This window comes from Castor canadensis, chromosome 8, assembly GCF_047511655.1.
Source record: "Castor canadensis chromosome 8, mCasCan1.hap1v2, whole genome shotgun sequence".
NCBI lineage: Eukaryota > Metazoa > Chordata > Mammalia > Rodentia > Castoridae > Castor > Castor canadensis.
Window position 1 is genome coordinate 109526164 of NC_133393.1, and position 13608 is coordinate 109539771.

The window sequence follows — 13608 nt, forward strand, 5'->3', positions numbered from 1 at the left end:
TAGTGTTTTCCAAGTTGTAGGGCCAGAACCAGCTCACTTTTCGTGGACTTCCCATTGTCTAGTCACTCGTGTGTCAGCTTTCCCAATTGTCCTAAATTCCCACTCATCCACTCTGAATTACAAAACTTTATTGATGTTTCTCATCTGTTGTAAACTCTTCTACTTTCCATTGCACTTGTTGTCTTTAACTTGGTCTTTTTCTTTTTTTCAAGTTTGGGTTTTAATATTTTATGTAAGCTAGTCTTAAACCCATGGGGTCAAGTGACCCTCCAACTTCAGTTCCCAAGTAGCTGGAGCTATAGGCATGGACCACAATGCCTGGGTAGGCTATATGTTTTTAAACTTCCCTTCCTGTGACCACCAATATGGAGACTTTGTACCATGTCCAGGTCATAATGTCCCAATTGAAGCTGACAAAGCCACCCTGGGTGCACGTGCCTTTGGCCTTAACAGTGTATGTTCTAGTACACTTTCTTCCTCATCACAGGAGGAATGATTTAGATGTTATTGTTGAACCTGCAAGTATTGGCTCTATGACTAATGAACATGAGACTCAGAGGCCAGTAGCTTTTTTGACCTACAGAGTAAATGGACAAGATATCGTGAAAGGACTCTTGTCCAATTTCCTTCTTACAACGGGAGGTTTAGGTTTCGAAATCCTGGACCTATTGATGCAACCAATACTCCAAAACTCAATTGATTTCTTCTAGTCATTGGATTTGTGTGTATCCCATTGTGTTTTTCCACAGCTAGAGAATTCATGAGAATGAAGCTGTCGGGCTCTCTAATGGCATAGAGTGCCTTTTCAGAAGAAATCAGTGCATACGGGATTTGTCTTACTAAGAAGTCTTAAAGGCTTACCAATACTCTATGACATGTGGAAAGGAATGAAGAGCACAGTAAAAGGAGCACTGAGTGAAAACCCAGGAAGGATATTAAAGCTTGGACAAGAATGTCCTGGTATCTGGTTTATCACAGTACTTTTTTCCTGCTCTCCTATTCTGATGTACCACTGATATTAAGTGGCATTTTCATTTCTTAACGAAAATATGCCCAGTTCTGAAACTATAATATTGAGTAAAGTAATTATTTTTTACAAGCACTTTAACAAGTTTTTGAGATGACATATCTGATTTTCAAAAACCAATGTGAAACCATGAAGCAGGATCAGGACTCAGGACAGCCCATCAGTTTCACTGAGTATTGTGAATACTCATGTCACTGCCCATAACTCCTGTCCCAGGATAAATAACTAAGGGATCAAACGACTTCCTGCCTTTGAGGAATCACACTGAACCATTGTTGTCAGTTTGGCACTGGGTAGCAAGCAAGTATTTGCTTACTACACCCAAAGAAAGTATAAGTCCATAACTATTCCAATATTTGAAAAGAAACATTAATTTCATCATCAAAAGGCCCAAACAAGCATAGATCACCGGGTGTTCTTTAAGCATTAAATTAGGAAGAACATCCAGTGGACAAAAGGCTAAATGTTTTAACTGGTTCTGTCTTGTTTGGTTCTGAAAATCTGTCTCATTATTGATTATTAAAGAATCCAAACTAGGCCTAGTCTGAAAAAGTGGAATTATTCTCAGTTTTTGAACTGGGTACAACAGTAAGTTAGAGCCAAAGCTGGAACTACCAATGGTGAAAAGCAAGGGTGACCACCAAGTGATGACATTTACGAGGCTCAGAATCTGTCCTCATAGTCAAATCCAGGGCACAGTTCTTTTGAGTTCTGGTCATGTTTTTTTTAATGTTCACAGCCACTTAGATGATTATTTTTAAGATAGTACTTAGTTGGACATATGTATTTGGGGGTAGGTTTGACTGTGGGCTTTGTGGATGGGTTGTTTTTTCGTACTGTTGTTTATAGAGTTGGGTTTAACCCAGGGCTTCACTGAGCTAAATCCAAACCCCAGTAAGTTTATAATGACCTTTATGTTCCAACAGGGAAACTTGAAGCAAGGCATTGTGGGAAAGGATTTAGGAACTTTGTTCACACCAGCCTTATTTATAATAGTGAAACACTGATTTATAATAAAACAGTATTTACAATAAAACCAACAGAAAAATCTAGAGTAGGAAACTGGCTGAGACACGTGGTGTCATGCTATATATCTTTTAAAGGGCACATACATGTGCTAAGTCCATCTTGAGGGAAAAAATTTATACAATAATTTTATGTAAAAAAGACCAATACAGATTAGTGACTGTACATAAAACAATTTAAGAAAAATGACTGTTGCTCAAAAGTCACAGTTGATTTAAGCAATACAAAAGTGTTGTTAATTTTTCATTATACTTACTAAAAGTTACTTTAAAACAGAAGAAATTTCATGTTTTGGAAACAATGCTACAGAGCTAAGTTTTTCAATGTTTCCTGTACAGTTTTTCAATCATTTTCTTGGACATTACTCTTTTAGGACATCAGAATCTCTCTCCTTATGCATAAAAGAATGGGGATGGGTCAGTAAATACTTCCTGCTTTGCATACAGCACAAAAGGTGGAGTTCCCAAAGGCTGGAGGAAGAAGGAAGTTAAAAGAAGCTTAAATACTGGGACCAGCTTACGCTAGGCAGTTTAGTGGTTGGTCTTCCCAGTCAACATGAAGGCTCTCCTTCTGGGGCTTCTCCTTCTCTCTGTCAGTGTCCAAGGCAAGAAGTATGACCAGTGTGAGTTGGCCAGAACTCTAAAAAGCAAGGGAATGGATGGCTACAAAGGCATTAAACTGTCACAGTGTAAGTATACTCTGCTTTCTAACTGCAGATAGCCAGGTATGGAGCAGAGACTAGGAGGGAATGAATGGGCAGAAGGAACTTCATGGGTATAAATGCGTATCTTTCTGGGTTTGATTATATACAAACATCAGTTTGGACAGACATGGTGGTAGACATCTGCTTTTGCACTCAGGAGGTGGCAGCAGGAAGATTGAAAGTTGGAAACCAGTCAGGGCATGGGAGACATACCAAGACTCATCTCCAAAAACCAAGGGCTGGGGATGCATCTCAGTGGAGAGCACTTGCCTTGCATGTGAAAGCTCTTGGCTCAATCCCTCCCACTGTAAATAATAATAAAGATGATAATGGTGATGATGATAAATAGACATAAATAAACACATCGTTTGGTCCTATAGGATCAGAGATACCTTGTAAAGGAATGATGGGCTGGGAGGAGCCATCATTCCATGAAATTGTGGGTCAAACATGCCCTGATGTATAGTTCTAGAGCCTCTAGGCTGGCCGTTTGTCTCAGATTCAAAGGCCCATGTAGGGTAAGTAAATGACACATTGCAGGACCCACTTGCAACTTGGATTCTGAAAGTGTAGGGTCAGACATCATTTTTCTTTCTTAAATTCTGCTGCTATGCCATGGGGTTTTTAAAAGCAAAATTTTGAAAAATCATGTTGAATTCTTAAAAATTAGTAGCAGGAACATACATTCTTCCAGTCTCTCTGTATATAAGGATCTCTGAAACTCAGCATGAATGTTTTATTATTTCATCACTCTAGCTTCACTATTTTTCATTTTCTTCTACACAATTCACAGTGCAATGGCACATAACTGTAGTTCAGCTACTGTGAAGGTTGAGGCTAAAGGATCACTAGAGTCCATGAGTTCAAGGCCAATTACACAGCACAGTGATGCCCTTCTCAAAAAAAAAAAAAAAGTCATATGAGAAAAGGCTACTTTATAGCTTATTCCTACTTATTATTGTAATCATTGTACTTTTTAGATTGAAATCTGTAACTATTTTTGCAGGAATGAGTGTAGAGATGAATGGATGTATGAGTGATCCCAGTATAGACTTTCCTGGCCTATAATTTTTTCCAAATTCACCTTTAGGTATGAAAAGAAAATTTCTCTTTCCCCAAAAAAATCATTTTTATTTTCCCTATGAAAAGCATTTTTTTCATCAGCCTATGTAAGTGTTGTGAAGTTATAAGGTCCTGTCAACAACTTGATTTTCCATTCTGGGCTGAATGTTGCCTGAGGGATGAGAGCAGGGGAAGGAAAATTCAATGGAAGAAGCAGCTATTTTAATATTTTGTAAAGTACCTCATATTGTTTCATTAGTATGACAAATTGATTTGCTCTACAAATGGATTCTTTTAGGGACCCTTTCACAGGTTTGAGGTGGACAGTGTCCACATGGGTGGTCTCAGCTACTGAAGAGGCAGAGGTGGAGGGATCAGTTGAGTCCAGGATACTGACTCCAATATAGGAAACATAGCAACCCTGTGTCAAAACAACTAAAGTATTAAGATATTTTACAAGTTAAATACATCTTTATACTTATAAAGTAAGTCACTAGTAAAACAGAACTGATTTTGGAATACAGTATAAATGATTTAGTGTTGGTGTTTATTACTAAAAATAATTTATTTTCAGGGATGTGTATTGCCAAATGGGAGAGCAATTATAACACAGGAGCTACGAACTACAATCCTGGAGACAAAAGCACTGATTATGGGATATTTCAGATCAATAGCCGCTACTGGTGTGATGATGGCAAAACCCCAGGAGCAAAAAATGCCTGTGGTGTGTCCTGCAAAGGTAAGACGTGATAGTAGGAGTGATGGCAGAGGACCTGTCCGATTATTCTTATAAGAGTAGAGATTTGGAGTTTATGAAAAATTCATCAGAAATCTAGAGAATCATCTCAAGTTAGTTTTGTGGTCTTTCTTGTTTTACCTTTGATAATGAAATATCCTAAATATAGAGAAAATTTGATCCCACTATAATAAACAACCATATACTTGTACACTTTTAGCAATTATTGACACTTTGTAATAGTTGCTTCTTCTATGTGTATTTATACAATTTTTTTCAGTTGTTCTGGGGTTTAAACTCAGGGTCTCCCACTTGCTACGCAGGCATTCTACTATTTGAGCTGCACACTTAAACCAATATACATACAACTTTTTTTCTTGCTGAGAGATTTTAAACTGAATTAGAAACATTAAGATATTTTCTTTCTAATTGATTTAGTTTACATCTCCAAAAAATAGATTTCCTAGATAAACTTTGCCACACCTAACATTAGCTTTTAGATTTATGTATTTAGAATAAAAATATTTTCTTTTTAAGATAAGGAACTCATGGAATTTATTACCTGCCTAAGGCATGGGAGAGTTATACTCCAAAACTCATTTTAAGTGGAGATAACATGTATAGTCTTTAGTGCATAAATTCTGCCAACTTGGTAATGTTAAATTTTTAAATCTAAAAATTCCTAACAGAGAGACTAGGGGCATGACTCAAATGGTAGAGGGCTTTCCTTACAAGCACAAGTCCCTGAGTTCAATTCCCATATCACTACCACCAACAAAAAAAAAATCCCAACAAATTGATTACATTTAGTGTATTTCTTTTCAGTATAGTTTATTTATTTAAAAAATATTTTTACTACATAATTATCCTTGATCATTGAATAAAATCAGAAAATACAAGTAAGAAAAATAGCACCCTAGTCATACTTCCCAAGATTTGTAACAATTGGTAAACTTGGGGGCTGAGGTTGTGGCTCAAGTAGTAGCATGCTTGCCCAGCAAGGGCAATTCCTGAGTTCAAACCACAGTATACCCCTAAAAAATTGGTAAACATTCTTCAAAATGTGCATCAATCTTTTATATAAATGTAAAGGTATATCATGTGTTTATGTACCCATATAAAATTGTAAACAATGTGTGTTTATAAGAAATTTTTTCCATATCACCAAATACAAATGTGTATTATGATTTTGAAGGATGACCAGAATTCCATATGAATATTCTATGATTGACTGACCCAAGTCTTACTGTTAAGTGCTCAGTTTGTTTCCATTTTTCTTTTCTATGGATGGCTATGAAGAGCTTTTTGCATACGTGTTTGGGTGCTTTTCTTAAGTTTCCTTCGGATACGTTATCAAAGGAAGAATTACTAGGCAATTTTGTTCAGTGTTGGGTACAAAGAAGACCTCCCATCATATTAGTTACTAATTCCAAAGTTCTGATGTCTTCAGTAAAAGAGAAAAAGACTGATTTATATCATGCCAAATAGGGTTGAATGATGTGTAATTTCCCCCCCATCAAACACCACCATATGCACTGTTGGGAAATAATTTCTCAGTCTTCTTTCCGAGCCTAACTCAGTAAAACTGGGTAAATCTAAACTGAACATGAAAATCGTATGACAATCGTTTGCATTCCTCACCCCCTCTTTCAGATTTGTTGAAAGATGACATCGCTAAAGCTGTAGAGTGTGCAAAGAGGGTCATCAGAGATCCACAAGGCATTAAAGCATGGTAGGTTTCACCCTGTTGACCCTACTGTTGATCTATGTGGGGGAGCAGGCTTTCACAGACCAAAGCACCACTGTGAGAACTGAAAACTGCAGGGCTTCTACAAAACAATGTACTACTCCATGCTTGCAGAAACAATCTACTTTAGCTGATCAGAATCTTACTCTTTTACTCCTTTGCTTACTTGAGGGTATCTCCACAGTTTTGAAGATGCTCCACACTGTACTGCTTGCCTATCTTCAAATTGTTTGCAGACTAAGTAAATGTGCAATATCTCTAAGTCAGTATTATGTTCAGCCTTCTGTGCTGTCCTGAGGGCTTTGGGGAGAAGCAAAGTACATCTCTTCATTTAGTAAACAGCAACACTGGGGACTGGCTAAGCCTGTATGGTTTTTCACATCAGAAGGGTAACCCGCTGGCATCCTAACGAGGGTGAGGGAGGCACGTGTCACACAATGGCGTGAATACCCAGTCACCACATTGTGATTTAAATAAAAAGACCTGTAATTTATCATTGCTAAAATATTCTGTTTGCTCAACGGTTGTGAGAAAGTACTTCAGTGAAGAATTTTTAACCCTCTTCTCTGTGTGTTTCACTTCTCTCTAGGGTGGCGTGGAAAAAGCATTGTCTAAACAAAGATCTCTCTCAGTACGTTCGCGGATGTGGAGTGTAACTGCAGAATTTCCCTTCTTCAGCTCATGCTGCACCTTTTTCCCATTATGGGAGTTGCAGTTAAGTGAAAGGTCACACTGCCATTGTGTCCCCTTCAATAAAGCAATATTATATAAGTAGAAAGAAGATGCGTCCTTCCTTCTCAGAGCCTGATGTTCACTGATGCTTTCATTATCAGATGATATTAAGTCTACATTTTTCAGGTTGCTCATGATCTAATGCTGTGAAAGTGTACCTGAAACCTTGATTGTCAAATACATCTCAAATACCATTCTTTATAAGGAAAAACCCAGACTTAATCATGAATCACATGAGTACTCCCTAATATTAGTTGAAAATATAACAAAAGTTTCTTTTAACACAAATTGATCTTAGTAAAATACCAAATGTGTAGCTATTTATTGCAGATATTTATGTAGATATTTATGTCCAAAACAGTAAAATAGCCACTATATTGGGCAAGATGAAGTTTGAAAGGAACAGAATGTCAAAAGCCTAAAAACAGAGCCTGCCTGAATTAAGTATTTTCTTTACATAAACTGTCTGACCTTTGGTTTAAGTATTTGTTGCATTCATGGAATTTTAAAAAATAAATTCAGAATTTGTTTATAATTTAGCTTTAACCATTGAAAGAATGGTTTCATGAATCTCCTAGATCATGAAGGCATTAAGGAACAGTAATGAACTCTTGATTTTCCTTAATTTTGTTAACATAGATTCATGAATTTCAACAAAATCTGAGACAGAGGAGTTTCCATTAGTAATTATCCAGAGGAGTAGTTGTCTCCTCCAGGTCACCAAAACAGCAGTTGCATCTTCCCTGGCTGATCTTCCATATCTCCTCTCACTCATTTCTGGGGTGAAGGATCTTTGCCCCATCATAGGCTGTGTCTGTACATACAGTCACGATCCTAGCCCTCTCGCTTCTCCAAGCGAGGCTGAGTTTACCCACTTTCCTGCATGTCCTCCATCATGGTCCAAACGCCCCAGGAGCCTCCCATATTAAGAACAACACTCTTGTGGGCCACCAAAACTCCATCTTCTGTCCCCTTCACAGCAAGATTTCTGGAACAAGATGTCTAGACTCTACCATCTCCATGCCCTCACCTCCCACTCTCTTTTCTGTCCTCACTCAGCTAAAACTCCTCCCCCAGAACTTCTCCCATGGCTCCTTGGTGCAATCCCAGTGGTCATCTGTTCTCTGCTAATCCCTCTTGCTCTTTCAGCAGCATTTGACAACATGAACCCCTTCATGCCTCTAGAAACTTTACTCACCCCTCACTGAATCCTTTCTTATGGACTATTCCTTGTCAGTCCTCCTCGCTGGCTCTTTCTCTGCTGTTTCATTTTGAAATTTGAGTATCCATACAAATTTTACTTATTAATTATGGTATCCCCACTATTCAGGAGTTCACTCCATGATTTTGGTTATCTGTGGTCAATGTGATCTGAAAACATTAAATAGGAAGTTTCAGAAATAAACATTTTATAAGGTTTAAATTTCATGCCATACTAAATTGTATGATTAAATCTCCCTCTGTCCTGCCTAGCAAGTGTGAGGCCCTGAGTTCAAACCCCAGTACTGCCAAAAAAAAAAAACCTCCACCTCAAAGTCATGTCTACTTGTTATTTTATTTTCAAATAGCTTGCTCACTAATTCAAATTAAATAGTATTATAATTAAATATTATCACTGCTCATAAATCCTACCCCAGGAGAACAGACTAAGAGGATAAAAAAACACCTTTTCCCTTTGAAGCAGACACACTGTATCAGTGCTATTAGTTTGGCTCTATCTGGCAACAAGTTTTTGCTTATTCTACCTGAAGAAAGTATAAATCCATAGCTGTTCAGATATTTGAAAAGAAAATGTAATTTCCTCAGCAGAAACTGAAATCTGCAAAGATAACAATGCTTAGGATTTCCTAAGCATTGAACTGGGAAGAGCACAGGGGATCAATGACTGTTCAACTGGTGTCTGTCTCTTTGGATCCCCAAAGTCTGTCTCACTATTGATTATTAAAGAATCAAAAGTAAGTATAGTCTGAAGATGGATTCTATTCTTAATTGTTGATCAGGATTCCCAAACAGTAATTTAGAGTCAAAGCCAGTAATCTTTACAGGCCAAACAGAAAGAAACTGCCATTGATGAAAACTAAGTGTGTCTACAAAGTGGTGACATCTGTGTGACTCAGAATCTGTCCTTATAGGCAGATCCAGGGCATGATTCTTTTTGAGTTCTGGTAGTGTTGTTTCTAAGAATGCGCATATAGCTAGGTGTGGTGGTGCATGCCTGTAATCACAGCTACTTGGGAGAAAGAGGCAGGAGGATCATGAGTTCAAAACCAGCCTGGGAAAAGGCATGGAGAAGAAGAATGAAATGTTATCATTCGCTGGTAAATGGATGGAATTGGAGAACATCATTCTGAGTGAGGTTAGCCTGGCCCAAAAGACCAAAAATCGTATGTTCTCCCTCATATGTGGACATTAGATCAAGGGCAAACACAACAAAGGGATTGGACTTTGAGCACATGATAAAAGCGAGAGCACACAAGGGAGGGGTGAGGATAGGTAAGACACCTAAAAAACTAGCTAGCATTTGTTGCCCTTAACGCAGAGAAACTAAAGCAGATACCTTAAAGCAACTGAGGCCAATAGGAAAAGGGGAACAGGTACTAGAGAAAAGGTTAGATCAAAAAGAATTAACCTAGAAGGTAACACCCACGCACAGGAAATCAATGTGAGTCAATGCCCTGTATAGCTATCCTTATCTCAACCAGCAAAAACCCTTGTTCTTTCCTATTATTGCTTATACTCTCTCTACAACAAAATTAGAAATAAAGGCAAAATAGTTTCTGCTGGGGAGGGGGCAGAGTGGGTGGTAAGGGAGGGGGTGGGGGCAGGGGGGAGAAATGAACCAATCCTTGTATGCACATATGAATAATAAAAGAAAAATGAAAAAAAAAAAAAAGAAAAGGCATGGAGACCATGTGTCAAAAACAAAACAAAAGCAAAAGAGGTGGGTATATTTCAAGCGGTAGAGCACTTGCCTAGTATGCAAGAGGTCCTGGGTTTAGTCCCCATGTTCACTTTTATTTTTTTTTTTTTTTCATTTTTCTTTTATTATTCATATGTGCATACAAGGCTTGGTTCATTTCTCCCCCCTGCCCCCACCCCCTCCCTTACCACCCACTCCACCCCCTCCCGCTCCCCCCCTCAATACCCAGCAGAAACTATTTTGCCCTTATCTCTAATTTTGTTGTAGAGAGAGTATAAGCAATAATAGGAAGGAACAAGGGGTTTTGCTGGTTGAGATAAGGATAGCTATACAGGGCATTGACTCACATTGATTTCCTGTGTGTGGGTGTTACCTTCTAGGTTAATTCTTTTTGATCTAACCTTTTCTCTAGTTCCTGGTCCCCTTTTCCTATTGGCCTCAGTTGCTTTAAGGTATCTGCTTTAGTTTCTCTGCGTTAAGGGCAACAAATGCTAGCTAGTTTTTTAGGTGTCTTACCTATCCTCACCCCTCCCTTGTGTGCTCTCGCTTTTATCATGTGCTCATAGTCCAATCCCCTTGTTGTGTTTGCCCTTGATCTAATGTCCACATATGAGGGAGAACATACGATTTTTGGTCTTTTGAGCCAGGCTAACCTCGCTCAGAATGATGTTCTCCAATTCCATCCATTTACCAGCGAATGATAACATTTCGTTCTTCTTCATGGCTGCATAAAATTCCATTGTGTATAAATACCACATTTTCTTAATCCATTCGTCAGTGCTGGGACATCTTGGCTGTTTCCATAACTTGGCTATTGTGAATAGCGCCGCAATAAACATGGATGTGCAGGTGCCTCTGGAGTAACAGTCTTTTGGGTATATCCCCAAGAGTGGTATTGCTGGATCAAATGGTAGATCGATGTCCATCTTTTTAAGTAGCCTCCAAATTTTTTTCCAGAGTGGTTGTACTAGTCTACATTCCCACCAACAGTGTAAAAGGGTTCCTTTTTCCCCACATCCTCGCCAACACCTATTGTTGGTGGTGTTGCTGATGATGGCTATTCTAACAGGGGTGAGGTGGAATCTTAGTGTGGTTTTAATTTGCATTTCCTTTATTGCTAGAGATGGTGAGCATTTTTTCATGTGTTTTCTGGCCATTTGAATTTCTTCTTTTGAGAAAGTTCTGTTTAGTTCACATGCCCATTTCTTTATTGGTTCATTAGTTTTGGGAGAATTTAGTTTTTTAAGTTCCCTGTATATTCTGGTTATCAGTCCTTTGTCTGATGTATAATTGGCAAATATTTTCTCCCACTCTGTGGGTGTTCTCTTCAGTTTAGAGACCATTTCTTTTGATGAACAGAAGCTTTTTAGTTTTATGAGGTCCCATTTATCTATGCTATCTCTTAGTTGCTGTGCTGCTGGGGTTTCATTGAGAAAGTTTTTACCTATACCTACTAACTCCAGAGTATTTCCTACTCTTTCTTGTATCAACTTAAGAGTTTGGGGTCTGATATTAAGATCCTTGATCCATTTTGAGTTAATCTTGGTATAGGGTGATATACATGGATCTAGTTTCAGTTTTTTGCAGACTGCTAACCAGTTTTCCCAGCAGTTTTTGTTGAAGAGGCTGCTATTTCTCCATCGTATATTTTTAGCTCCTTTGTCAAAGATAAGTTGCTCATAGTTGTGTGGCTTCATATCTGGATCCTCTATTCTGTTCCACTGGTCTTCATGTCTGTTTTTGTGCCAGTACCATGCTGTTTTTATTGTTATTGCTTTGTAATATAGTTTGAAGTCAGGTATTGTGATACCTCCTGCATTGTTCTTTTGACTGAGTATTGCCTTGGCTATTCGTGGCCTCTTGTGTTTCCATATAAATTTCACAGTAGATTTTTCAATCTCTTTAATGAATGTCATTGGAATTTTGATGGGAATTGCATTAAACATGTAGATTACTTTGGGGAGTATCGACATCTTTACTATGTTGATTCTACCAATCCATGAGCATGGGAGATCTCTCCACTTTCTATAGTCTTCCTCAATCTCTTTCTTCAGAAGTGTATAGTTTTCCTTGTAGAGGTCTTTCACATCTTTTGTTAGGTTTACACCTAGGTATTTGATTTTTTTTGAGGCTATTGTAAATGGAATTGTTTTCATACATTCTTTTTCCGTTTGCTCATTGTTAGTGTATAGAAATGCTAATGATTTTTCTATGTTGATTTTATATCCTGCTACTTTGCTATAGCTATTGATGATGTCTAGAAGCTTCTGAGTAGAGTTTTTTGGGTCTTTAAGGTATAGGATCATGTCGTCTGCAAATAGGGATATTTTGACAGTTTCTTTACGTATTTGTATTCCTTTTATTCCTTCTTCTTGCCTAATTGCTCTGGCTAGGAATTCCAGTACTATGTTGAATAGGAGTGGAGATAGTGGGCATCCTTGTCTGGTTCCTGATTTTAGAGGGAACGGTTTTAATTTTTCTCCGTTAAGTATAATGCTGGCTGTAGGTTTGTCATATATAGCTTTTATAATGTTGAGGAACTTTCCTTCTATTCCTAGTTTTCTTAGAGCTTTTATCATGAAATGATGTTGGATCTTATCAAAGGCTTTTTCTGCATCTATTGAGATGATCAAGTGGTTTTTGTCTTTGCTTCTGTTAATGTGGTTTATTACGTTTATTGATTTTCGTATGTTGAACCACCCCTGCATCCCTGGGATGAAGCCTACCTGGTCGTGGTGGATAATCTTTTTGATGTGTTGCTGAATTCGGTTTGCCATTATTTTGTTGAGGATTTTTGCATCAATGTTCATTAAGGAGATTGGCCTATAGTTCTCCTTTTTGGAGGTGTCTTTGCCTGGTTTTGGGATAAGTGTAATAGTGGCTTCATAAAATGTGTTTGGCAGTTTTCCTTCCCTTTCTATTTCATGGAACAGTTTAAGGAGGGTTGGTATCAGTTCTTCTTTAAAGGTCTGATAGAATTCAGCAGAGAATCCATCAGGTCCTGGACTTTTCTTTTTGGGGAGACTCTTGATTGCTGCTTCAATTTCATTTTGTGTTATAGGTCTATTCAGGTGATTAATTTCCTCTTGGTTCAGTTTTGGATGATCATATGTATCTAGAAATCTGTCCATTTCTTTTAGATTTTCAAATTTATTTGAATATAGGTTCTCAAAGTAGTCTCTGATGATTTCCTGGATTTCCATGGTGTTTGTTGTTATCTCCCCTTTTGCATTCCTGATTCTACTAATTTGGGTTTTTTCTCTCCTCATTTTAGTCAGGTTTGCCAGGGGTCTATTGATCTTGTTTATTTTTTCAAAGAACCAACTTTTTGTTTCATTAATTCTTTGTATGGTTTTTTTGGTTTCTATTTCGTTGATTTCAGCTCTTATTTTTATTATTTCTCTCCTTCTATTTGTTTTGGGATTTGCTTGTTCTTGTTTTTCTAGGAGTTTGAGATGTATCATTAGGTCATTGATTTGGGATCTTTCAATCTTTTTAATATATGCACTCATGGCTATAAACTTTCCTCTCAAGACTGCCTTAGCTGTGTCCCATAGGTTCCGGTAGGTTGTGTTTTCATTTTCATTGACTTCTAGGAACTTTTTAATTTCCTCTTTTATTGCATCGATGATCCATTCTTCATTAAGTAATGAGT

The 13608-nt window shown here is 37.8% G+C and overlaps 1 protein-coding gene, 1 non-coding gene and 1 pseudogene across 2 annotated transcripts; 2 read left to right on the forward strand and 1 right to left on the reverse strand.

Annotated features, from left to right (window-relative positions):
• Positions 1 to 365: 365 nt before the first annotated feature.
• On the forward strand, positions 366 to 796 carry LOC109702794 (oligosaccharyltransferase complex subunit OSTC-like; annotated as a pseudogene).
• Positions 797 to 2571: 1775 nt separating this feature from the next.
• LOC109688757 (lysozyme C-like) lies at positions 2572 to 7082 on the forward strand. The gene is made up of 4 exons (XM_020167290.2): positions 2572 to 2741; positions 4393 to 4557; positions 6208 to 6286; positions 6891 to 7082. The coding sequence occupies exons 1-4, from the start codon at positions 2609 to 2611 to the stop codon at positions 6955 to 6957; spliced, it is 444 nt and encodes a 147-aa protein (XP_020022879.2). The 5' UTR covers positions 2572 to 2608; the 3' UTR covers positions 6958 to 7082.
• LOC141410671 (small nucleolar RNA U13) lies at positions 6681 to 6784 on the reverse strand. The gene has a single exon (XR_012435493.1). It is a non-coding gene; the product is annotated as a small nucleolar RNA U13 (small nucleolar RNA).
• Positions 7083 to 13608: the final 6526 nt, after the last annotated feature.